At 37.9% G+C, this 27099-nt stretch overlaps 1 protein-coding gene across 1 annotated transcript; it reads left to right on the top strand.

The window, feature by feature from the left end:
- The first annotated feature begins 2374 nt into the window (after window positions 1-2374).
- Window positions 2375-25284, top strand: klf12a (Kruppel like factor 12a). The gene is made up of 6 exons (XM_077246827.1): window positions 2375-2581; window positions 13317-13398; window positions 16148-16715; window positions 20612-20750; window positions 24383-24540; window positions 24638-25284. Exons 2-6 carry the CDS (start codon window positions 13333-13335, stop codon window positions 24829-24831), a joined length of 1125 nt encoding a protein of 374 aa, XP_077102942.1. The 5' UTR covers window positions 2375-2581; window positions 13317-13332; the 3' UTR covers window positions 24832-25284.
- Window positions 25285-27099: the final 1815 nt, after the last annotated feature.

The following is a 27099-nucleotide window of genomic DNA, read 5'->3' as shown; positions in this document are numbered from 1 at the left end:
CCCTTTTCAACACTTAATAAACCTTTTGTGCAATGGAAAGGTTTAATGAATGCTAAAGGTTCACATATATGCTGATTAATACAGATTAGACTCCTTCAAGGTCTAGTTTCTCTAATGATCTTCTCTTAAAACATCCATGTTATCCACAGGTAAACACACCTTAGATAGGATGTTAAGGTATTTTCTTTTTTATTAGAGTCATGTATACGGGTTGAAAGCAGGTGTTAGAGCAGTCAGGCATACGCTTTGCCTTGGGCTTCAAATTAGCATCATGCTCCACTGGCTTTTTTAGCATCCTGGCTAGCACTTACATACACAGTGACTGCCAACCTCTCTAAACCTCTCTTAGTTTATATCTCAGTCTTGAAAAGTATGTAATAATATATCAATTAATAATTTCAAATAATTCCCTCAGTATGACTTGACTGTCACCACTTCAATGAATTAACATAAGACAAACAGGCAATTTTATTTTTTTACAAGCCATACTGATACTAGCTTCTGCAGAATCTTAGTAATCCAAGGCAATAAGCAAAGATTACTGATATTCTCCACACTATTCTTTTCCATTTCTCTCTTCATATCACAGAGCTAAGCCAACACAAACCATTGGAAATACATTTTAAGCGCTGGAAAAGACCAAGCCAAAGTCAACAGTCCAATCATCTCTCTTGATTCAGTTTGACATTTTGACTGATGTAAAATGAGCATTTCAACGCCTGCACCAACAGCAGATAAAGTCCTGTCAATCTAGCCAATTACCTTTCACAAATACAAGGACAACATTTCTGTCAGATTGTGTGATGGATGACCACTCCATCTCTGGTGAAACCACTAAACTTCCATGCAAAACTTGTGTTTTCCTTTCAAATTGCAGTGGCACTGAAGCAGCTAAACAGATGCCAAATACAGTTTGACTGTTTCTACTGCTTTTGCCCACAGTTTTACAGTTAACAGCAATTCTTTACCTGTGAAAAAATCACAGTCAACTTCCTGTTCACTTTAACTGAGCCAACCGAATAGTTCGAATGGAAAGGATGCTTCCAACAGCTTTGAGAGACATTATAGCAGTGAGAGGGGGTGGAAAGAGAGAAAAAACTAAAGAGAGTCCTCCACCTCTTCTCACACCTCCACAAAAGCACAGGGCCGACACAAGGTGGGAGAGCAGGTCGCTATGGCAACTGACGAGTGGCCTCCAAGGAGAGTCACACACATCCCCCAGACTTCCTCAATTAGCTGTACACACACACACACATGTTAGGAGGGCTACAGTGCTTGCTCTGAATGGACATTTTGGTTGCTCATTAACACAGGGTAAAAGCAGTTTATTTCTGGACTGTTTCGAAGATTATTTCTCATATTTATAAAATGTTTTTAACCCTGTCTTCTTTATTCACTAAATTTCGCTGCATATCTTGCAGCCTCCTGATACATCTGAGGTCCCACAATCCTGTATCCACTTGGGAATGGTGACCACATACCATTTCATTGTGCAGGTCATTGGCATTCTGGTGCATTGCTACCACTGGCCCAGTGGTGGTTTACTGGCAGTGGCTGATCAGTTTTGCCATGTAAGCAAAAGAGCTTAAAGACCAAAATATAATGTCCCTAGCTAGACAGCATGGTGTGTTTGCCACTATCCAGGCATTTCTTCATCATTAAGATGGTTTAGACCTCTGTTACTGTAATCCTCTTGAGCTGATAAAGAGCAATACAAATCGACGAGAGATGGTTTATTTACTTTTCTTTATTCCCAGAGGAATATTTCATTGCTCAGGAGACTTAATGGAGGTCTTTGGTTCATGTCATTTAAGTATCAACTTTCTCTGAGATGTTTCTCCTTAAATATCACTCCTAAAAGTAAAGGTTCCAAAAGGGGTTTGCCACAGATTAACCATTTTTTAGTCCCCAAAGAACCTTACTTTAGAATAACCTTTTTTTTTTTTGTCTTATAGTGTGAAGAACATTTAGATAATCAGAATAATTTTTTTTCTGTATTAAGAACCTTTTGTGCTTTTTGGAAATTAAAGGTTCTTCGCCAATAAAGACAAGTTATTAGTGCATAAGACATAAAGATAGACAAAAATTGGACAATGTTTGACATATAATAAGATAGCAAATGAATGTGTAGCTGATGAGAAATGTTTAGTTCATATTCAAATTTCTGACTTTTGAGAATCATTTGAGATATTTCTCTCTTGCAGAAAGTTAACATAAAGCAACACATAAACACATAGATAAACACCCACAACATTTTCATAGTCTGGCAGTTTCTGTCTCTCGTATGTGACACACACACACACACACACACACACTGGTTGTCCTCTCGCCTGGCAGCCCGAGGGTCCACCCCCTCCCTTCATTCAGCCTGGTCATGTGACTCAAGCTCTGTGAGTAACAGCACCGTGTGAGCCATCCATTCATTTCCTCCTGAGAAACACACGGCGGAGGAGGGAAGAGAGAGAGAGAAGGGGGTCACATCAGAAAGTGCGACAGAGGAAGACAAGACAGAAAGAGGGAGACAAAAGGACGCTCAAAGGATAGTGGTTCTCGCTCTCAATTACCGAGGTTAATAAACAAGGTCAGTACTGTCCGATGTTTTTTCTTTCAGTTTACCACTTCTTCTTAATCTGTTAGTTTGTTAGACTGTAAACCTGTCAGCTGTCATTTAACTGACAGTTACAATCGTCACTGTAAATGAGAGCTCATTAATACCTTTAGTTTAGAATAAACTTAAAAAATATATATATATTTAGACTTTCAATGTTAACATAATTGTCAATTTTTCAGTAATTCTTCTCAATTTAATAGCATAAGTGTTATTATTAATGTGGCAGATGTTTTATTTGTGGTTTCTTTTTCACTTTTATGGCTGTTGACATATTTTGTGTAATTGTTTAATATGTGACTCCTGACTTTATGACCTGAAAAGCCTGGGCAGAATTCTTAGTAAATCTATAGCCTAATTCTTAATATTATTTAACTGCATTATTGATAAGTTGATCAAATGTGTTTACAGTTTTGCTGTCATGAATTTGGTTTTGAAGTTTGGTTCTCTCTTCCTATATGTTTCATGTCATATAAGGGCTGCTCAGGCAGTTTCAGCTATATGAATAGTTCTCCGTATGCATATGCTTCCTTTACAGAAGTATTACATCTGCACATTTATGAATGTTATATAAATGCTATATGAATGTTGTTGTTTTTTTGTGGGTAGGCCTACTTATGAAAGACTCCGGGATTGCATTAAGTTGACTTGCAACTCTCTCTCCTCTCTCTCTCTCTCTCTCTCTCTCTCTCTCTCTCTCTCTCTCTCTCTCTCTCTCTCTCTCTCTCTCTCTCTCTCTCTCTCTCCTCTCTCTATCTCTCCTCTCTCTCTCTCTCTCTCTCTCTCTCTCTCCTCTCTCTCTCCTCTCTCTATCTCTCCTCTCTCTATCTCTCCCTCTCTCTCTCTCTCTCTCTCTCTCTCTCTCTCTCTCCTCACTCTCTCTCTCTCTCTCCTCTCTTTCTCTCTCTCTCTCTCTCTCTCTCTCTCTCTCTCTCTCTCTCTCTCTCTCTCTCTCTCTCTCTCTCTCTCTGCAGTATATGGTGTAAATATAAGAACTGCACAGAAGAACAGTATAGCTTTGTTGTAGTCCAGTAAAGAACTAGAGCGGTGGCATCTGTTGGTCTGATTTGGCATGGATGATTTTGTCTCTCCATCTGCCAGTGGTTTCCCTCTCAACTATGTGACATGGTTTTCCTAGCCAAGTCAATTAGACCTTCAAAGCTCTGAATAATAATTAGACATCATTCAAGAAAACCACAGCACAATTTGAGATAAATACAATTTAAGTAGCTATAAATATACAGCATCGTCTGCACCACAGAACTGAAACCGCACCTGAGAGTTCCTCCAGAGTGTCTACTGCTGTCTGGTGTCTGTCGCGTCTACACCGGATGAGCTTTGTGCTGCAGTTGCATGTTGAGGAAGTTCGGGGGTCACTAGGTCTTGTGTTTTTGGAAGCATTTCTTCACCTGAAACATCAATAAAATAAGCAAAGTTTCCTCTTATGGTGCTTGAATGATCCAGTGAGTCAGCAGTTGTTCTGGCAGGTTCACCTCTGGGTTGTTGTTGTTGTTGAAGATGTGGTCTTTAGGAACACAAAGTGGGCGTGAGAGGGAGCTAAAGGGTGAATGTGTGGGCTCCGTGCAAACATGATTTGAATCAATAGTTTGAGGGGGTGTGAATGAGGAGTGGAAAGACTTTTTGTGTTGTAAGTTTGTAGAATCCCTGTAATGGACTGGCCATCCATACGGGATGTTTCTCTGCCAACGATCCGAGACACTGGGATAGGCTCCAGCATCCTTATGGCCCTGCAGGACATGCAGTTTGAAAAATGGATGGATAGGAAGTTTTAAAAAAATACTACTTAAAACTGTATTTTAGTTGGTCCGTACAGTATCTATCTAAAAGTATTCAGTTCAGTTATGGATTCAGTTATGGTGTGATTACTATTAGGGTTGTCATGACTAAAATTTTAGTATTCGATACTATAGTGAAATTTCAATTCTTGAAATTTGGTTTCAATTTTGAAACAACAAAAATAAAATACAATTTAATCTTTTCTTAACTTTTTTAAGTTTTTTTTTTTACTATGTCGGTTAAATAAACTGAAATAAATAAATTAAGTTTTTGAAGTATTTGTATTTATATTCTATTTAAATAGTAATAAAGGATAAAAAAATAAAATTAAAATAATTAAGAGCAGTGAGTATTTTTATCATTCTTGTCAATATTATTGTATTGTTGTACCTTATTTACCCGTAAAGAGTGCGTATACAATAAAGGTACATATTATTACTTAAATGGTATAGTAGTACCTTTCACCTTTGTTTCAGCTTTTATCTTCTCCTTTATTTTGGATAGTGTATAATAATATACAGTAAAATACAGTTGCTGACCTTATGCACAAATCTGATATTTTGACACATATCCCATTTTTTTGGTGTCTTACCATTTTACACTCACTGACTGTGTTACATTAATAACTCAAGCCAAATAAGATGAGAAGTACATTTGTTCCTTCACACTTGCAGCAGCTGCGACATGTGTACGTTCTTCACAGAGACAACACTCGGGTACCAAACTTGGTGCTCTGTGATACCAATAGTACAGAAAGACTTGTAGATGATCATCCCTTGTCAGCATATTCATTGGGACCTACAACAGTTAATGGACATTTAAATGGGAGTACTGAAGCTTTCGCTTTCAAACTGACTGTCAGTGAACTGCAGCTTTTCTTGGCATAGAAACCAGATGCTTTCACACAGACATGCACCTACACATATGTGCACATAGAACACAAATCAGAGGAACTAAATCTCCTTTGTGAGTCACCAGCCTACAAAGAGTGAAGTGGCAGGGTGGTTCCCCAGTACGGGAAACAGCAGATCTCCCCAGTGACCGCCTGGCCCATTAAACAGAGCTCTGCAAAAGGGCTCCAAACCAGACCCTGTAGCGGATACACTTCCTGTGAACACTTTGACTGAACTTTGACCTCTGACCCCAAAACGACTCCTGGAGGGACCTGACCTCCAAAACGCAAGAGGAAGAGGGAGAGAGTTTCATGTGTGATCTGTTCCTGGTTAGAGATCTGTCAAAGCCAGACAGTTGTCTTCAGCTCCACAGCTGCTGTCAGGGCAAATTATTTCAGAAGAGCTAAAAGCTGTACTTTTTCTCAACCTCTTTACGTCTCTCGCTCTCTCTCTCTCTCTCTCTCTCTCTCTCTCTCTCTCTCTCTCTCTCTCTCTCTCTCTCTCTCTCTCTCTCTCTCTCTCTCTCTCTCTCTCTCTCTCTCTCTCTCCTTTTAGTCTCTTCTTTGGTTTTCACCTGCAGTTTTTGGTTCTTGTTCACTTTCTCCACTTTTTTTCTTTAGTTGCAGCTGTGAGTTTTCCAGCCTCACTGAGGGCAGAGAAGGAAAAACAATTCTTACCCAGCCCTGTGTGAGCATGCACTGCTGGAAAACAAACACAGCTGCCTTGCTCATTACCAGCAGGGGCATCATAACACTCAGGAAAGAGGGCTAATATTGTTCAAGAGGTAAAAACTCATGCCTTGTGAGAAAGAAAAAAGAGTGCTTTGTGGTCATTATCTGTTTTGGAAGGGCTGCGTAATCTCTAGCGATCACATCCTTTCCTGTCCTCCTTTCCTTCTGCTTCCTTTCTCTCTTCGCTTCTTTTCTGTAAGTTTACTCTTTGTATGAGGTTTGGTCTCTGGGTGGTTAGCAGTCACGCTGGTTAGCATGCTTGGTTACTGGCACTCACGCTGCGCTTTAGGGGCCGAATCTTTTCTGGCAGTGCTCTAGAAGAGGCTCAGGCTTTCCCACAATGCCGAGGACAGCTGGGAAGGGCTATCACTGCCCCCTGAGTCCGCACAGCCTACTGGGAATGCGGGCAGATCTCTTCCAGCTGTGAAACAGGCAAGACTTTCAAACACCTTAGTGGGTGGTTGTTTGGACTGCAGGGTGACATATTGGATATTCACGATATATTTGCAATTCTTTTCTGGTGATGTAGAACTAACCAATATTGTGAGTTGTGACTTTAATTTTGGCTATGAAATTCACTAAAAAGTTTGTCTTTATGTTCATTTTGTGAGTTTAATTGCTTCAATTCTTTTGCATGAATAAATTGATACTTGATTCAATTGGATTAAACCTTTTTTTACGTCACTATTCAAAAATTCAAAAAAGAAATGGCATTTTCTTAGCAAAGTGGTTTATTAATTTTATAAATATTAATATATACAGTGTGTGTGTGTGTGTGTGTGTGTTTGTGTGTATTTGTGTGTATTTGTGTGTATTTGTGTGTGTATTTGTGTGTGTATTTGTGTGTGTGTGTGTGTACTGATAAAATATAAACAATATAGAGTCAAGCCTGAATTACATCCCAGTCCCATTCACCCTTTACCTTTCTGTTGCTTTTCTATGGTCTTATATGGCACAATACCATAAATAAAGGTAAAATAAACAAAAAATTAAAAAATAATAATAAATAAATGGAATGTTTTAATTAATATATACATTTCTGTTTATCACAATTTTATTTTATATATTAAACAGCATGTTTTCGTGTGATAATTTACTGAAAAACTGTGGAGAACATGCCTTGATCATTTTAAAGTACTTTTTACTGTATTTTGTTTTCTGCATTGATTTTATATCTAATTGGTTACATTAAAATAATAAGCAATTTCAGACCAATTTAATAAATAACAATATATATTCAAGCATTATTCGAAATCTAAAACAAAATTATAGGACATAAAACTATCTATATATATATATATATATATATATATATATATATATATATATATATATATATATATATAGCTATTACACCCAGTCCTAGCCATGCAAGCACAGCATAGAAAATGTGTGTCCTCTTCAAAACAGTTGAAAATGTATTCCCTTCTGTATATATACTTTACCAATTTGAGAGCAATCAGAGGTGTGAAGACAGCAAGATGTAACGCCGTACAAAGTGCAAAATGGATTGCTCAGCTGAGCACAATAAACTCTAGCTTAACTAAAGCTGTGCTCATTAATTACGATTTAGATCAGACACAATCCAAAAATGTGCCTCTCAGAGGCTGCCTCTTAATACAAAACAGGAAGCAAGTCCACACAGTCACTCTATGATTAGTTTGAGTCAACTGACCTGCATTGGGGAATGTTAAAATCATTTGTTGGTTGCCCCTATTATTCAAGCTCTAATTTTCAAGGAGCACATTTTTCTTAAACTATTCACGGTTGTAGCCACACATTGCACAATATTGCCTAATAACATGGCCTTCAGATATTGCGCAACCTGGTGTGTGCCAGACCTCTGATAATAAACAGTTTGACGGCATGCGGTTCAATAGTTCAAGTCAAATTACACACATCTGTCTCACCCTGTCCAGCGGAACACCAGAGAGAGAGCTTCAGATGTTTCTGGCCAGCTGTCTTCATGCAAGAGAGCACAGAAAACCAGTCCAAGCTGTGACCGAGAGGCCATTTGTCATCTTTTTTGGCCTGATCTGGGAGCAGGCTTGCTTAGTAAGGTCTTGATCTTCACCATTGTAAAGCTGATCTCGAAGCAATAACTTACAACACACTGTGCAGATGAGGAAGATATTGCAGACAAGATGGGGGAAAAGAAAATGCAGACTGCATCTTGAGGTTTAGTCGAGTTGTTTTCGAAACAGGAAAAACAGTTGTTGACACCTTCCCTCTTCAGAGCGCACTGGTACTTTCATCGACTAAAGGTGATGATACACAGGGCAACTTTTTGAGCAATGTTGCTGGGCAATGTTGGCGTCAACAGGCAACCTGATGAGACACATGGCCCCCGACCGATCTAAATTATCCAATAGAAATGTATTGCCCATTTTCAATGGGAAAGAGCCCAAGCAACAATCACTTGGCAAGATTGCCCAGCAACATTGCTCAAAAAGTTGCCCTGTGTATCATCACCTTTAGTCTTCTGTGAGACAGAAAATACACACAGTTGGATTATATTAATTTTCCATATACCTGATAGATCGCCTGATCGACATTTGACAGACTTTCCATTCAAAGACAGACGCTGTTACCTGTATGGCAAGAGGCAAGTAAGTCCCACGTGTGGTCAGTAAATACTAACCTATGCACTCCTAACACTGACAGATTTAAACGGAGGGGTTCCAGGCACCCCTCAAATCAATAGCAGATGTGTAAGGGAGCGTGTTCACGCCTAGTTCTCTCTGATGGCAAGTGGAATATGCAGAAGCCTGATTTTTTTAAACTAAATTTGAGGAATCTGCAGGAGACGTTCTGTAGTGTTTATTTACTTTAAAGACTTCGAAGAGCAGATGAATCTTCACACAAAGCATCGATTGTGAGGCTGAGAGAGAAGGCCATTTCATCCATGAAGAGCATTCAAGGATTTCATATATCAACATCTTGTCTAGAATGTGTATTATTGTAGCCATAATGCCAAAATCTCTTCACAACTGCTGATCACCACTAGGTGCCAAGCCGCCAAGAGGTCAGTCAGTTTGATCAAGAGTCCCTGAACGATCCCTGACTCAATGAATTATGAATGAACTACCATTTAGTGTAGTGTTCTATCAAAGTTTTTGGGCCACCTTTGAAAGAATTGTTAACTTCTATCTTTGGAGAAGCTATGAGTTTGTTTTAAAACATTTTAAATCAAATCACTATTTTGTGTTGAATTATTTACTTCTGTGGCAAGTTGCTCTGTAATAAATGGGGTGATGTAAACATTATCCATGGTGGCTGTGCATTACCCCTTGCATACAACAGTTACATTATCCTTTAAAAGTTAATATTGAACATATATTTAGACAAAATTAGACACAGCACAATTTGAGAGATTATGAGCAACACAGTAGTAGTGTTGAGTCCATGTTTTTTAACAAATTGGTTGAGTGAATGATTCAGTAATTCACTCATAAAGATTATCTATTTATCTATCCTGTCTATCTGTCTCTCTGTCTGTCTGTGTGAGAAATGTCCGACCTAGGGAAATTTACCACAGTACAATCATTGATAGAGTAGATCTCCTCAATAACGAGACATGGACAGGAACAAAACGAGAATATTCTAACAGGAACCAAGAATGAGAGAATATTATTTATGAGCATATTTAGTGGCATCACAAGTTCAGATGAAATTGTTCAGAGATCTGCTGAACAAGAAGACTCGGTACAGAAGACTGGAATATTTATATTAGTGGCCACATCTGTTCCTGGCATTGTTTTACTTCAAGGGTCTGGCAAATAATTCTTTTTAAACGTTGCTGTGCATTCACAGTTGATTCAAATAGTGTAATAGCACACCTCTCCCGAGCAATTCATCACACACACACAGACACACACTCACACTCTCGCTTCTTCTCTCCCTTAGTTTTTCTCTCTTGGAGGTTTGACAATGTCCTGGCTCTATCCGACAGGAGTTGTCCTGCCAAGGAAAATGAGCTCGGTTGAAATGGAAAGTCTGAAGTCACTCAGGGCTTTTTGGCAAAAGACAATTACGCAAAGCAGGAGAATCCAGAAGAAGTCTGCATCTTGGGGACGGATCCAGAGCAGTGTGTTCAATTTTTCAGCACATAGTTACTAAGATCCATTTTAAAAAGAAGAGTTCTGATCTGGAGCTGTATCTCAAGTTTTGTGAGTAAAGAGACTAAGTTGTGTCTGTTATCTTTCCAGAGGAGGAAGGAGAAAAGGGAAGAGTGGAGATGAGGAAGATGTTGTACAGGAGACATTGTTGGTGAGATTTGAGCCATGTTATCAGTAACATGGCAGTGGGCAGGAAGCAGCTCCAAGGTCACATTCTGATATGCTTGCCAAAGTCCCCACAAAAAATGTTGAGTCACTGCTTTCTCTCTGAGTGAAATGTACCAAGGATGATTTGCTTTGTTAGATCTCGTTTTCAATTTTGAGGTTAGCATGTTGCTAAGCTAATGACTTAATGCTTAAATAACACCTGTGAATTTGTCACTAGATAAAACTACTTTTCAGTACCGAATTAAATATATTTATACAGTTGATGGCTGGTCTTAGCTGGTTTAAGCTGGTCAAGCTGGCCTTCCATCCTAGCCAAGCTGCTAGTTTTAGCTGGTTGTTCAGTTAATGCCTACCTTTTGGAACAGCCTTTGTGTTGAGAGTGTGATGCCATAAATGCTGTCTAGGTAGGGAGCTCACTAAGCTTTGTGTAATGGCATCTATTACAACTTTAACAGTGTAAATGAAATATAAAATATCATAATGTCCAACCAGCCCCAAACAACCAAACACTTCTAATGGTTTTACCTGAGACCTCGTAGAAGCCTTAAAGATGTTGCATGAGGTGTTACTGTACATGCACACATGTGACGTGGGGTGCTGTCAATCAGCACCTGGATGTGGTGTGCACCAATGCTTTAAAGTAAAGATTCTCTGGTAAGAGCACCCATGGGGAAGTGAAGTGTCTTCAGATTGGTGCCATTAATCTGGGTTCCGGCGTCGTTCTCTGTCTTGAAAACCCAGGCACACATGGATATACACAGCATTTGGAAGTAGGGATTTTAAGTGGGCACAGCTTTTCGGACCCCACCCGTTTCCTGTCTGCCAAGGATTATGGCGCGCGCACACACACACACACAGAGAGAGAGAGAGAGAAAGAGAGAGGCAGGTCTAAACTAACCAGGTCAACAGAAGCCAAAACAGTTTCCAGTCTCTCTAATGAATCTGCAAGCACTGCAGGAACAGGAAGAAATCAGGTGATTTCCAGATATTATCCACCTCCTCTATTTATCAGTGATGCAGAGTTATGAGACAGGACTAACACCATGACCTCCAATAATCAAGGGAGCATTCAGACTTATGCAACACTTCCAAATGCACTTCATGCAAGTTTGTGAGCCAATGCTGCCTATTCTTCAGTGTTAGTTTTAGGGAAAAAAAAGTTTCAGTTGCTCATTATCATTTAAAGAGACATGCACCAAACCGGGTCTCTGTGAACAGAGCTGTTTTTGATGAGGTAAAAAGGGTGTTGTTATACACAACCATTGAGGAATTTTAACCAAAGTATGTTACAAACTTTACATGAAGACCCTAAAGAATCAGACCAACTTGTGGAAAATGGGCATCCGATGACCCCTTTAAGAATTTGCTCAAATGTGATAAAGGTAAATGACAAATAAAAGTGTTCACGATGTGCCAAGTTCTTAAATTGTACACTCTGTTTTATGTACATGTTTGTACCATTTTATGAAAATTTGAAACTGAATGAACCATTGAGTAAAAATATTTTTTTAAAGGTAAAAGATTGTTTTAAGCACATATCATTAATTATTAAACTCATAAAGTGTGTTGAGAGTCTCACAATTTGATTTTTTACAACCTGACTTGTCATTAAAAAGGTCAAACGATCAACTATTTGAAGAGACTTGTCATAAGGGTCCTGTTTGATATTACTGATAATTACTTTTTTTCTCTCCATTTTGGTTTTACCTCATGACTTGAATTTTTTTGATTTCCAAATATTAATAAACAGAAAAGTGGTTTTGTTAAAACATTTTTATAAGATATATTAATAAGAGATTGTGCCAAACTGCTTTATGGATTTTTTTTAAGAATTGTATTCTGTAGTTTTTTTCTTCAATATTATACTAGGAAAGTTATATCGCCATGACATTTTTGATAATTACAATTTCAGAAGTTAAAATCACCCTCATTGAATAGTTGTATTGAAGATGTTAATCAACAGATCTGGGAAAAAATTCATCATGTGAATATCATGTAATTGGCCCATTGCCTTCAGTTAGATTTATAATGGCATTACTAAAGCAGGGCACTAGTATTTGCAAGCAGAGGGTGATTCTCTAGTAGTGAAAGTAACAGCTTGTCCATTTGAATTCTTGTCATTTGTGCAAGTGTAAATGTTTCACACCTCTCATTTCTTGCTGTCTGGAAATTGGAAGCTATTTGTCGACATTTAGTACATGAACAGTTCACTTTTTCATTTAAAAAGTATGTGCAAGGTTCACACACACACACACTCCACGTAAAATCATGAACACAACAAATGTATAATCACTGCTGCAAACACTGCTGTATGCTTCTTTGGTTGCTGTAACTACCCATGTTTAATGGCATCTTAACTGAATGTGACAACATGGGCAATGTGCAATGTCAGTACAAAGTTATATATTAGAACATTCCTTATTGAGTAACTAATGGCTACCCAGTTGTTATAATTCAGTACTGTTACTTTAAAATAATCTAAAGTAGCAAAATTTGAGGCAATTGTTTCTTAAGCTGCTGTGCTCATAATAAGAGAGAACGGTCTGAATAATAAATAACAACTGATTTTTCAGAAGTCAAAGCATCTGTTCAGATCTTGATCAGAGTCAGTAGAGTCAGAGTCAGAGAATCATTTCATTTCTATACTGCATGTATACAGTGAAATGAAAGCGTTTCTGATAAACATGACTGTAAAATACCTCAAGTAGTAGTAAACACTTCTGAGAATGATACATGAATGCTTATTAAAACCATTTGGCGTGCTCTCACACATATGTTTACTGTTATTATCCTCACGGTTTATCTGTTGGACTGTCACCAAGGACAGCTCCTATATGATCTGAGTCAAATCTAAGGTTGAGAAGAAGTGTCATCACAGTTATAGCAAACATATCTGATTTTTCTATCCCTCACTATGGCTGACTGTCTACAGAACAACATGGTGTGATATAACACTTCAAGTTATTGAAGCCTAACGTTTTTTTTCTTCTATGCCTCACAGGAACAGTGCTATCAGGATGTTGATGCTGGATGGGATGCCAGCGCTGCCAGTTAAAATCGATCCTGCAGAGTCACAGAGACGGGTAAGAGGTCAAAGCGATGGCAAACAGGTGTAGACAGAGGCTTCCAACACTCAATAGCATAGTCACACAGTTTGGATCCCTGCATGCGAACGCAGGCAAACAGAGTGATGCAAACCAGTGCTCTTATAGGATATCTGCATTCTCGAAATACCACTTGACCAATCAAATTTGAGGACTGTAACTGTTATACATATTCTGGTGGGTGAATGTCACAAAGCCTAAATAAATTAAGGCTTTAATAGATAAAGTAAGGCTACATTGATGACTTGGAAGTCCATTTTTATTGAGATGTGATATTTCAGGACAATTACTTTCCTAATTATTTACACCCACAAGCAATATAGTCAAACCAAAATTTATTCTGACACCTTCAACATTTTTCACATTATTACAGATTATTCACATTATCACAGAGAACATGACAACGACAATCGTTTATGGCATTACGGTGATATTGATATTTTGGTATTATAGGGGGCAAATGAAAATAATGAAAATTTGTAATGAAAATAAATGTTACAATGCAAAAATCTTTATAATAATAATAATAATAATGCATTTTATTTAATGGCGCCTTTTATAACACCAAAGGTCACCTCACAAGCAATAAACAGGTCACTGCATAAGACAAAACACACAATAAACAAGTCGCTTTTACAGATTAAGTGCAGTAAAGTCTCAATAAAACCTGTTATAAAAAAGCCTGTATAAAAAGATATGTCTTAAGACGCGTTTTAAAAGTCAACAAGCACTCGCTATTGTGAACATCAGTGGGAAGAGAGTATGGTCCTTTATGGTCCTCCCTAAAAATAGACTTCATTCTCTTTATGCAAAATATAATTTCTTTTTTTATATATATATATATATATATATTGGAGTGAAATACCAGGACTTTTTCTTACTAGCACCAAGAAACCATGCTTTACTTTGCCTCTAGCACACGGTGTATTGCTTGTCTACTCTACTGGTTTAGATTAAGGTGTCTCATGCTTGGAGTCTTCAGGGTACATGCCAGATTTTCAGGCCTGACCAAATAAGCATATACACGTGTTTCCCCCACTCCCGGTGTCCTATGCTCTCTCTCCATTTAGATGCATATCTAAACCCACACACATAACATTTTGCACCCTGTTTTACCCGTTTTAAAAGTTGTCATTGTCGAGACGTTGTTCTGGTCGAGTGCAGGATGTGTGTGGGCCACGCAGCTCATCTTTGAAGTGTGTTAAATCAACAGGCAGCGCAGATGCCGAAGCGTATTTCTTGTTTAAGTGGGCTCAACGCCAAGCCCCCTTTCTTGGAAATGCATTGCTCCCCCACTATTAAAGCCGTCTTCACCAGAAGCTATTCGGATTCGGAAAATTAGCCATAATGACTGGTAGCCCCCCATTCCAGGGGTTGGATGTGGGCAGTGCAGGAGGGGAGGGATAGGAAGGTGGGAAAGGTGAAGCATGAGTCGGGAGAGAGAGAAATGGGGTAGAGATGAAGTTTCAAAACATGTTCCATTTCGGCTGAAAAGCCTCCAAGTCAACCGCAGTAAAAAACAGAAGGGAAATTTTTGGGCTAGAAATAATGCTGCCAGCAGACCACTTTCTGTCCATGATTTCATTGAGTCGGAGTGAGTGCTTCTGAGATGTTTGACTGGAATGTTTTGGCGATTTGCTGATGTTAATTTAGGATAACAACTGAGTCAGTAAATGCCTGAAAGACTGCTTTTTCTTCGATTATTTTTTGTGATGTGTTTCCCTCTCATATAATTAACAAATAAGTGATGTGTAGCCAAGTGTCCCATACTCAGAATTTGTGCTCTGCATGTGAGTACACACACTGCAGTGAGTTTTGAACACAAACACACCATGAACACGCACCCGGAGCAGTGGGCTCAATATAAATACTCTCAATACATACTGTATGTGTTGCTAGTCCCTATTTATGAAGCATTAGCCCTGTCTTTCGTTAGCGATCTGAGGATATTTCACTCAGAATCTTCCCTTACAAGTCATTAAAAATGTTGTACATTAAGAATAATCCTTCCCTCTGGCCAGTGACAGACCTTGCTATCACTTGATTCTTTGATTTGGTGCTCAGCAACATTGCTTTTTGTTGTGCTGATACACTGTGATAAAGTGTTTTTTCTGAATTATTTGATGAATAGAGAGTTCAAAAGAACAGAGTTTATTTTAAATATAAATATTTTGTAACATTATAAATGTAATAATTGATTTAATGTTTCCTTGCTGAATACACATTATGGACCTTTACCTGCCTAACTCAAGCTGCTGAGTCTTCAGCCATTTTCAAGAAACGGTGCATCTTTTTCATCAAACACTTGGTCCATTAATTCTAGCACATACTATTCTATATATCTATATCCTTGCGATGTGTACTGTGCTAGACTTACTGGGACTGGTCACAGCACTTGCCTATTGTTGCCCTATTGTTGGTTTGATTTGTTTCTTTTCCTCTCCTCATATGTAAGTCGCTTTGGATAAATCTGCTAAATATTTAAATGTAAAATGTGAACTCTTGTCTTCACTTAATCACTCTAAGTACATCCCAAACCTATGACTTTCTTCTTTGGAACACATAGATGTTTATGTTGTGTCATACATGTTTGGAATGACATCAGGATGAGTAAATATCTCTAAAATGTCTCTAAAACGCATGAGCTCAATTTTCTAAAATCCTAGGATGCTCCTGTTTCAAAAGCAATTACTATTTAACTGATTTCCTTCTCTCTCTTTCCTCTCAGTCTCCTGTGATCCATGACTATACAGAGATGGGCGTGCTGGTGTTAAACCGCAGATTTCGGACACAGTCCGATGACAGACGCTTCCTGTCCGACCCCTTCCAGACGCAAACAGAGCCAGTGGACCTGTCCACCAACAGAGCCAGAACCTCCCCGTCACTTTCAGCTCCATCATCTTTATCCTCGTCTCCCTCGTCCTCGTCCTCATCATCAATACGATTCTGTCCACGGTCCCCTCCTTCCAGCAAGTCTCTGTCATCTTCATCACCATCATCATTATCCATGCCTTCATCTTCCTCCACTTCGGTGATAACCCCAGTTCCTCGTTTGAAGATGTCTCCGGCCTGCTCTGGCTCAGTGCTGGCATCTCCCCCATCCAGGAGTCTCCGGGGGCAGCCGTTTTTGCACATACCCCAGCTGATGCCTCCTTGCTCCAGCGCGGTCCACCTCCACCCACGACGGGTGCCGGTGGTAATGCAGCCCATGCCGCTGATCTACACTGGGGTGAGATCGCTGGGCAACAGCAGGCTCATGATGCCGCTGCTAGAGGAAAACAGAATGCACAGGAAAGGTGAGACAAAAGCCTCCAAGCGCTGATGGAGTGTCTTACACCGTATCTACACCAAAAGACAAAAGCACATAGATCCAGGGTTTGGAATTAACAACCTGCCAAATGTGGGTCAAAATCAACTGTGGCGGGTAACGCTGTCAAATCACTAGCCAATTTGGCGTGTTACTTATTATATTGTTTACTCACTTTGCTGTGTAAGGCAAATCTGCGCAGATTTAACGCAAATACTTAACTCGTGAGTCATCATGATATATTAAATACAGCGTATTGCACATAATCTGCGCATATCTGGCATACTTGAACATGGACGTCACTACGCAACAAATAACAGTGCGCTTGTTCATTTGCATTGAAGCAATAGCGAAGATTAAAAAATCATTTGGTTAACAGAAAATACATTTTATTTTCCAACATCCTGTATTGATCTGTCCACCTAAAATACATTTATGGTCATGAGAATGAAATGAAAGAGGAATGGAGGAAAGGCTGGATGACTTTTTGTGGATGGTGGATGATTTAGTTTGAATAAGACATTAATGTATGAAATCCAAAATATATGTATATATATATATATATGGTGTGACGCAGTTAATCTGGTTTATTTCTTCTTTTTTTCTTTTCTTTTTTTTTGGCTAGTAGAAGTAAAAATTTAGTAGCCAAATTGGCTGGTGAGTGAAAAAGTTAATTTCAAACTCTGCATAGAACCCATTATAATCTGTAATGCTTTCTACATTGGATGCGACGAGGTGCGACACAACATGGCAAAATCAGGCACGAAGAACAAATGGATTTGCAACTGTCCCTTTGTCGCAGTCATGTAGACAGCCTCAAGCTGTTAGCCAATTCAATTGCTGAGCTTATAAGCCCTGTTGTTATACATCAATTTGTCTGTCAAACTTACTGAACTGTCTGTGACACAAACCTCCTATTTTGCCTCCCTATTATACTCCTAAAATAAAAATTTATAAAATCTAGACAAAAAAAATGACAAAAAGCACAACAAAATGACTAAAACTTTAACAAATTTAAAATGGAAAAAAGGAAAACTCAAAAATAATAACCATTTCAAAATATTAATAAAACCCACAACAGTATCTCAATGATACTAAAATAACAGTCAGATCAAACTCTGCTGTAAACCGCATGTACAAAATAATGCTTTGAAAGATCGTCTAAAAGCAAAACATAATGAATAGTAGAATACAGCACAGTGGGTTTTTTAAGAAAGGTGAAAAAAATATTAAAATAGTGCTTGCCATTCTTTATGAATAGACCTTTGTTCATTGTACACTTCTGTTGTTTTGTTTTTTTCTGCAAAATACAGACAACATGCAGCCAACATTTCTTTTAAGAAAAACACACAAAATCACAATATCTGCAGAAATCATCCGTAACACATTTTTCCTTTGTCTTAATGTCAATAGTAATGACGTCGAATTTCCGACTTCCACTTTTAATTTTACTACTTTTTTCATCTTCAACCATTATATTTATTGTTTAAACATAACAGCCCGATACAAAAGCTTGTGTTTTCTTTTTATTGTGCGACGATAAACTGCATTTGAAGTAATTGATCCCAAACTCATCAGGTACACCAGCAAGCGAGCCGACTCTTGACATCATGTATTTGACAGATATAGAAAAGCGGTGGGTGAGGTTAAGAAATCCATCCTTCTGCAAAGTCTTTCATTCTCCTCCTTTCACCACTTTCCTCTCTCTTCCTCCGTAGGTGCAAAGCACTGCGTTTAAAAGCCTCTTTCCGTATTGCTGGCAGGGTCAGTGACAGAAGCCAGAGCCCGGCTGTGTGTTAGACAGGCTCAGCTCTTATAAGTGCAGCTCCATTGTGCTCGGCTCTTTATATTCCTCAAAACAGGCGGCCGCTAAATCCCCGCAGGAAGTAGATGCTATGGCAAAAACTTCGCTTAGTTAAATGAGGGCACTTGGGTTTATTAGTGACAAAACGTATTTGGAAACACAATAGCATCTAGACACACAAAAAAGGAATATATATTAGAAAATATACATATATATTTGCAATATATTCTAAATGTAATATCAGTTTGATTAATTATAAGGTAAGTCACTTAAATACCCCCAAATATCTCTCTCTCTCTCTCTCTCTCTCTCTCTCTCTCTCTCTCTCTCTCTCTCTCTCTCTCTCTCACACACACGAACACACACACACACACACACACACAGAGTTCATACTCAAACCCTTTTTTCTAGGAAAGCTTGCCTCTGGGCTACAAAGCTGTTTTAATGGGCTCTGTGGCTAGGAAGTATTTCCATTCATTCTTTCTTCTCTTTTTTTTCATCCTGTTCTCCTCTGGAGGGAGGCATAGATAGAGGTTGGAGATGTCCTATGTCATATAAGTCTCTGTATTCATTTGTGTGTGTGTGTTTGTGTGTGTGTGTGTGTGTGTGTGTGTGTGTGTGTGTGTGTGTGTGTGTGTGTGTGTGTGTGTGTGTGTGTGTGTGTGTGTGTGTGTGTGTGTGTGTGTGTGTGTGTGTGTGTGTGTGTGTGTGTGTGTGTGTGTGTGTGTGTGTGTGTGTGTGTCTCAGAGCACTTTTTGCTATAGACTGACCACTCAGAGAAGGACATTTATCCACAGTGTGTGTGCAAACAAGCAGGTTGACACATAATTAGGCCTGTGCAGTTCACACTTTGATGATCCAATTTCTGTTAATTAAAATCATTCACGATTCACACACAGAGAACAGCCCCCTATCTTGAGGGTCCGTGCCCTTATGCTCTGCAGTCTCTCATGAAGTATCCATGGCAACAAGAAAGGACATGGAATGACATGAGGACAACAGAGACCTTTGGCATTGCTATTACAACCAAACAAAAACAAAACAAACCAATACAAACATCCCCAGCTTATTATAGGAATAGACTGAACTATATTCTGTCATTCGTTTGAGTTTGGAACAGTTGAGTTCAATCAAAAAGTACAATGTTGTCATTATTTACTCATGTGCATGTCGTTTCACATGGCAAAGATGACATCACGTTCTTGAGATTCTCATAACTGAACATCAAATCATCAAACCTGCTCAGGTTGCACAGCGGAGGTTGATATTATCAGTGGATAATCAAATGTAATCAGTGTTATTTTACCATTCTTATATACTATTAATAATATTTTTAATAATATTATTATATTTTTAGTTCTCATTTTAATTTTAATTTATTTTATTATGTGCTTTAATCTTTTTTCCATTTAGCTTTCTTTTTTATTTCAGTCATTTTAGCACTTCAACTTATTTTATTTCAGTTAGTTGGCAGGGCAACATAATTTGTTTTTAATCTAATATTTATATTTCAGCTTTATTTCAATTAACAAAAATATGTTTTATTCAAAAAATATTACAATACAAGTTAAATTAAATATAAATGTCAATTAAATTTACTTTTTAATTTTAAACTTAAATTTTGATGTGTTTATAACATAGAGGTATTTTATGACTACAGATAACTTCATATGTACTACTTTAATGGTGCTTGTATTGGTCTCTATGAAAAAAATCTGTGAATTTCCTTTTAAAACACTGTCCATCCTTTAAGGAAATTCTCTGCTGTCTATCAAAGCTTTTATTCGAACATTAATCAAAGTGCCATTAAATTAGAATCTTTGTTTGGTTTATTGTGTCTATAGAATCAAACTGTAGAGTCAGTGTCCACATAACTGAATCATTTCTCATCAAACACCAGCATTTCAGAGGTCACATACAGTATGAATTATGCTACAGTAATCATGTACAAACTGAATCAAGTACAGAAAACCAACACTGGGTTTTTTTGGACTGCAGTATCCTGATTGTAAGTTGTGGAATTATTTAATCATATGTGCATATTGTAAATTCAACTGCACCAAACTTCTGTTTTTATCCAGTCACGCACCGAATCGCAGATGGACTGTCACCACGGCGATCTTTGAGTGACAGCGAGGATGATGACCTGCCCAACGTGACCTTGGAGAGTGTGAATGAAACAGGATCCACGGCCCTGACTATCGCCCGCGCTGTCCAAGAGTAAAGACACCATTTTTATTAATCAGCAGTATTTATAATCCAGTATAGAAACCTATCTATCTATTATTACACACACACACAGTATTTGTACACATATAGTGTATATATATATACATACAGTATATGTAAATTTACACAGACACAAATCGATTTGACTGCACTAAGATATTTTAAAAGTAAACATTTATTCATATTATTTAAAGATTTACCATGAAATGAGTGTGAGTGACCTGTTAGTGTGTGATCTTTTTTAAAAGTGCCCCTATTATGCTTTTTCAGATAGTGCGTTTCATATAGTGGTTTATATAGCTGTTTGTGAATGTAAAAGGTCTGCAGAGTTTCAAAGATCAAAGTGCATGACAAATAGAGTTACTGTCTCCCAAAAGATTTGCAAAACTAATCATTCACCTCTCGTCACAGTGCGTCAAGTTCAAAGGAACCGAACTGATCAAAAGATTCATTTGCGAACTGGATAATGCAATGACCGAACAGCAAAGATTGCTTTCCGTTATTTTTTGATCTTTGCAGCTGCAAATGTAACGAAAGGAGTAAAAGTATACATTTTCTCTTTGACATGTAGTAAAGTAAAGGTAGAAGTACAAATGTACAAAAAACTGTACTTAAGTACAGTAGCAAAGTATTTGTTCTCAAAGTATTTGTATACAACAATAGACTGGGCCATATGACAAATCAGCAGAGCGGGCCTCAGAAAGGATCCTTTATCAAACCGTTTCAGACACTGTGATGCTGAGTTTTTTTTTACCTTGGGTGCATGTAAGCCTATTGTAGGAGACCTCCAAAACAAAATTAGGAACCTTTAAAATAACATAATCGGGGCTCTTTAATAGAGAATTGAATAGAGAGTTGTTTACGGCACATATACTTTATTTGTTGGCGAGCTATAGCAACAAAAAATATTTAGCTTATATATAAGAAGATTCTCCCTGTGACTGCAAGGACAGAGGCAAAAAGGTTGGCAGACTTGTTTAAATGTGTCTGGGAAGGACAAAGGTGTCAATATGATGTATAGCCAGGTGCAGGAGTGAATATTATTGTGAAAAGAAAATGTGTGAGAGAGAGTTGCTGATTTGACCTGTTGGTTCTTCAATCAATGCAAATTTAATCAAGTGATTCATGTAGTGTTTGTATGTATAGTTTCTATACAGTTTGTTGACAAAATTTGAAATCTGACAAAACCACCCTGGAGACATTTTAAGACACATTCAATTGGGAAAATCTATTCATAAATAAATCCGCTAATGTTTTTTCCTTAATTTTTTATTATAATTAGCTTTAAATATTAAAAGTGTATGTACACTGTAAAAAGTGACCAGTTGACAACTTAAAAAAGTGATTGGCGTATTTAGGGTAAACATTTTGCCATCTAGCGCTCCCTGGAAATGAAACGCATGACCTTGTCCAACCAGTTGAGCTTCAGGAAGTGATCTCAGTCTCAGAGGGAGTGAATGCTTCAGGTTGAATGTGTTGTGGACACAGGTGCAGGAGTCGATGCAGGTTTATATATTCCTTGACCCGTGGTCAGCTAGTCAATAATGAATGGACTTCATTCTTACCTTTATTTTTCTGATAAACTGATCCCCTGACAGTGATGCTGGCCTGCACGTCACCACCACTGGAAAGCCCCTCTGGTGTTCTCCACTGGGAAACATACAAACAAAAGACGGAACATACAGTAAATGACTGCGCTGAGTTTAGTCTGATGGCAGCTGCTGTTTCCCTCCCTGCTTCTCTCATTGACAACAATCTAACATTGATTCTTACTTTAAAACACTCTAGATGTTCCTCTGTTCCCTAGTTCCTCTGACCTCGGACGACTACAAATTCCACACGATGGAATGTGGAAAATAGTGACAGTGTTTTAAAAAATGTGGATATTGTTTAATGGAGGAGAAAAGATCTAGGATGTTTTCTTTCTTTCTTTTCCTCTTTGGGGCCTCAAAAGTGTTGGAGTGTGCCAAAGGCTACAGGTGCCCCCCCACTCCCCCCATCCTGCACATGAATATGCGCACACACACACACACACACACACACACACACACACACACACACACACACACACACACACACACACACACACACACACACACACACACACACACATTGCACTCCTGTAGCCCAAAAGAAACAGGAAGTGGCTCTGTGGGGGGTGAAAATGCCTCTGCTGCCACACAGAAAATATTTCCAGTGATAAATCTAATTTGTCTGAATATATATATATATATATATATATATATATATATATATATAATAATAAAATATATATATATATTTATTTATTATTTTTTTTTATTTTTTTTTATCAAATTCAAGATAGGATAAGAACAGAAAGATTTCGCTGACACAAAATATATTAAAACAGTAAAAGCATTGGTTTTCATCACAATTCATATTCTCATTTAATCATTAACTGAGAAAATATTATAATGTAAATAATAATAACAGTGTGTCATTTCTAAACCACTACCGCCACCAAACTGAGCATATAAAGCTGGGAAACTAGAAAACATTTAACATCGAAAAAATGAAACATCTCGCCTGTAAACCACCCTGATAGCACACGTACATCTCAGAGATGTTTACATCTGTAAGACGTATTTTTTTAGTGTTTGCTCATCTGCAATACGTCTCTAGGAGGTTTCCTGTCAGACGTTAAATAGACATTTAGAAAATGTCTGCTGTTGTCCATTTGCAGTCCATTGATTCCTTTATAGCTCCCTCAAGTGGTCATTTAAAGTCTTACATTTATGGTTAGAGACTTTTCAGGGGTGCGATCCCAAAAGCATTGTTGGCAAACTATGGTCGCAAGTTCTGTCGTTATCAGCATAGTTCAACGAGTCAGTGTTTCCTGAAACCATTGTTCCATCGAACATTCGCAAACAGCATTGCGAAGTTGTGTGGTCTGAAGGACAACTCTCAACGGGAAAGGTCAACAGTGTCATTATAGATGCTATTTCAGAAATGAATTACAGCTGTTATTACATGCAGGTATTATTTAAATGCAAGTACAATGTAAAAACATGTATGTACACAGTAAATGCATTGTATCAAAAACAGGGATTAGATTAAGCCAGGATTAAGCCTTAGTTTATTTAGGAGGACATTTAAGTAGCGTTTTTTAAACATGACTTGTAAAAAAACATTACTGGTGTGCATCTTGGCATTGGCACTGACATATTTTAAGATATATCAGTGCAAGATGCTTTCAGTTAAAATACAGTAGTGAACATTTGAAGTGAATCAAAAACTTTCATCAAAGTTATACATGAATTTTGAACAATACCCGTTCTTGTCTTAGGACAACTTTGATGAAGTTTTATGATCCACTTTTTATGATCCAAATGTTGACTACTGTAGCTCAAATATGCAGTTTAGTCTGGTACTAGACTTAAGCCTTGTCTGTGAAATCGGGGGAAAGACACTTGATATAAAGTGGGACCGACTTGCATAAATAATTGTTTAGTATTGTAATTTATTTATGAATAATGTATTATTTCTGCCTGTTATCCTGCATTAAAAAAAAACTAAAATAGACTACCATTATCACGCTTAACAAAATTGTCTTTGTTCTTAATTGCTTTTAATAACGTTAGAAATCATTGCTGTCATTGCAGTTCCCTGTTGCCGTTCAGTATCGAGAGTCTGCGGAGGCCCAGGCCTTCAGAGTCGCCCGACTCAAAGAGAAGACGCATTCACAGGTGTGAGTTTGACGGCTGTAATAAGGTTTACACCAAGAGCTCTCATCTTAAAGCCCACAGACGTACACACACGGGTGAGCCTACATTTACATCAGGTCAGGTAAAAAAAAAGAATTCCTGTTCCATAAAAAGTCAGGTCTTTTATCGATATTTCCGTATTTTCTCTCTCAGGTGAAAAGCCATACAAGTGCACATGGGATAACTGCACATGGAAGTTCGCTCGCTCTGACGAGCTGACACGGCATTACCGCAAACACACCGGTGTTAAACCATTCAAATGCAGCGACTGTGACCGCAGCTTCTCCCGCTCGGACCACCTCGCCCTCCACCGTCGCAGACACGTCCCACAGACATGCATAGTGTGAAAAAGACACTTGATGGACAATATAAGCAGACGGAGCGGGTCTCTATCTGCCAGTGTCGCATGCAGAAGGTCTGGAATGATTCCCCGCACAACAATAATGAGGTGAAAGACATGGGAGTTAGGACAGGAAGATGAGATCTGCCTTCCCTCATATTGTTATCTTCTGCACTTTTATGTGAGGTTTATTCATGAAGGAGTCTTGTACTAATGAACTATTAAAAGCCATTTGCTGTTAAATGTATTTGATTCTCCAAACCTTCAGGTTTGCCTTCAGGTTTAATCATGGAAGCCTCATGGAATTGCAGTTTTTCATTTCACAAAAGTCTCAAACATATTTAGAATTCATTTTGTAATACTTATTTTTGTCTAAAAAGCATTGCAGAGTAGCCTAAGTCCCTTCTGTGCCAGATTTGGTTTTGCATTTTGCAAATAAAAGTCACTTTGAAAAAAAAAATGTTATTTACAGATTGCTGGGTAATAATGGCATGGCAATAATGGCACAAACACATTAGACAAACAAACATAATGACATTATAACAATGCATTTACTGCAAGTTCACATTTTAGCTTCAAACTCTGCATGGGCTCCAGTTATCACTTTATTATGAAATCTGAAGTTGTCGTTGTTGTTTTTATATATATATATATATATATATATATTACTGAATGTGAGGAGACGGTTGTACCATTAATGTAGTGTTCTGTCCTCTCAGGACTCGTCATATGAGAGAGACATTCTCTCACACCTTTTTAAACTTTCCTTGCATCATTTGTGCACAAAACTAGTGTAGCAGATGTCTGTATATTTTATAGTCTTTACCATGTGGTATCTAATTCTTGTTTGTTTGTATTGTATGTCATATATTTGTTCTGTATTTTGAGATTTGCACCCTTCTGTCCAGAAATATGTGATGCCAAAATTTATAGTATTTTACAGGGAACCCACTGACTAAAAATCATGTGTGTAAATGAACGTCAAATGGCATTCCTTTTTTTTTTTCTCTTCCACAATGATGTATCTGTAAATGATGTTATGGTAAACATTTCAGTTTTATATGGATCTAACTGTGAATTTATATATAAATACATTATATGTTAGAAAAAGGCATGAATAAAAGCACCGATTTGTATGTAGAGAAAAGACTTGTGTTTTTTTTTTAAAGACGTAAGCCCAAAGATAGAATTTTTAGAATTTGATTTTACAAAAATACTATATAGTTAATATAATAACTATATTTATTTGTTTATTTATTTATTTAAAATGTCAAAAATGTGTTAATGGAATTTTACTAGCCTCTGCTGGTAGATCCCAGAACCGCACTGTTCTATTTCTTTATTATCGGCCATTCAGAAGTAACTGTGTGATCATTTCTGTATTTTCTTTGATATATGGATCTCTCCTGCCATTGAAGCTAGATCTGTGTCTGTCAAGAAGAGATGCTTAAATGAGAACACTAGTGCACTGTTTATGAAGGCTATATCTTTAACACCAATCATATCTGCTGACTCTGTTGATTTTCTCCTTGATTCTTTTAACTCAAAAGTTAAAAGTGTACTTGATGATATTGCTCATGTGAAAGTCGGGAAGAAGAGTGGCAGACAAAAAGCAGCTTGGAGAAACTCAACAGCAGTGCAAAATATGAGAAGACAATGCATAAAAGTAGAGCGCATGTGGTGGAAGATAAAACTTGTAGTCCATTATAACATCTACAAAGACAGCATTCATGCTTCAATCTGGAACTAGGCAAAGCTAGACAGACTTTCTTCTCGAATATTATAAACAGCAATATAAACAACACGCGCACTCTTTTTGCTACTGTAGAGAGACTGACAAACCCCCCAAGCCAGATTCACAGTGAAATGCTCTCAGTGAGAAAGTGCAGTGAGTTTGCTTCTTTCTTCTCTGAGAAAATCAATAATATCAGAAAGGTGATCAGCTCATCCTTGAGTTGCGCTGGTGTCAGGCAGATCAGACAACAGCACGAGAAAGTAGCCACTATGTCTGATTTTGAAGAAATTGATGACGACATTTTGGAAGAAACCGTACAGCACCTAAAAACATCAACCTGCGCCCTTGACGCACTTCCCACATCTTTTTTCAAAAATGTGTTACACAGCTTAGAAGCAGATCTCCTAGAAGTGGTAAATGCCTCACTTCTCTCTGGGAGTTTTCTGAACTCCCTGAAAACTGCTGTTGTCAAGCCCCTCCTGAAAAAGAGCAATCTGGATAAGACCATATTAAACAACTAGAGCGACCTCAAATCTTCCT

This window comes from Siphateles boraxobius, unplaced genomic scaffold (genome assembly GCF_051911475.1).
Source record: "Siphateles boraxobius isolate OS27281-9 unplaced genomic scaffold, OSU_SipBor_1 29, whole genome shotgun sequence".
Classification (NCBI taxonomy): domain Eukaryota; kingdom Metazoa; phylum Chordata; class Actinopteri; order Cypriniformes; family Leuciscidae; genus Siphateles; species Siphateles boraxobius.
The sequence above is the reverse complement of the archived record's forward strand: the minus strand, read 5'-3'. Positions and strand labels throughout refer to the sequence as shown.

Bases quoted from the DNA above. Each gene is read 5' to 3' on its own strand.
- klf12a (XM_077246827.1), top strand. From the start codon at position 13,333: ATGTTGATGCTGGATGGGATGCCAGCGCTGCCAGTTAAAATCGATCCT. The intron at 13,399-16,147 runs GTAAGAGGTCAA...CTTTCCTCTCAG, and splicing joins CTGCAGAGTCACAGAGACGG to TCTCCTGTGATCCATGACTA. The intron at 20,751-24,382 runs GTAAAGACACCA...CTGTCATTGCAG, and splicing joins ATCGCCCGCGCTGTCCAAGA to TTCCCTGTTGCCGTTCAGTA.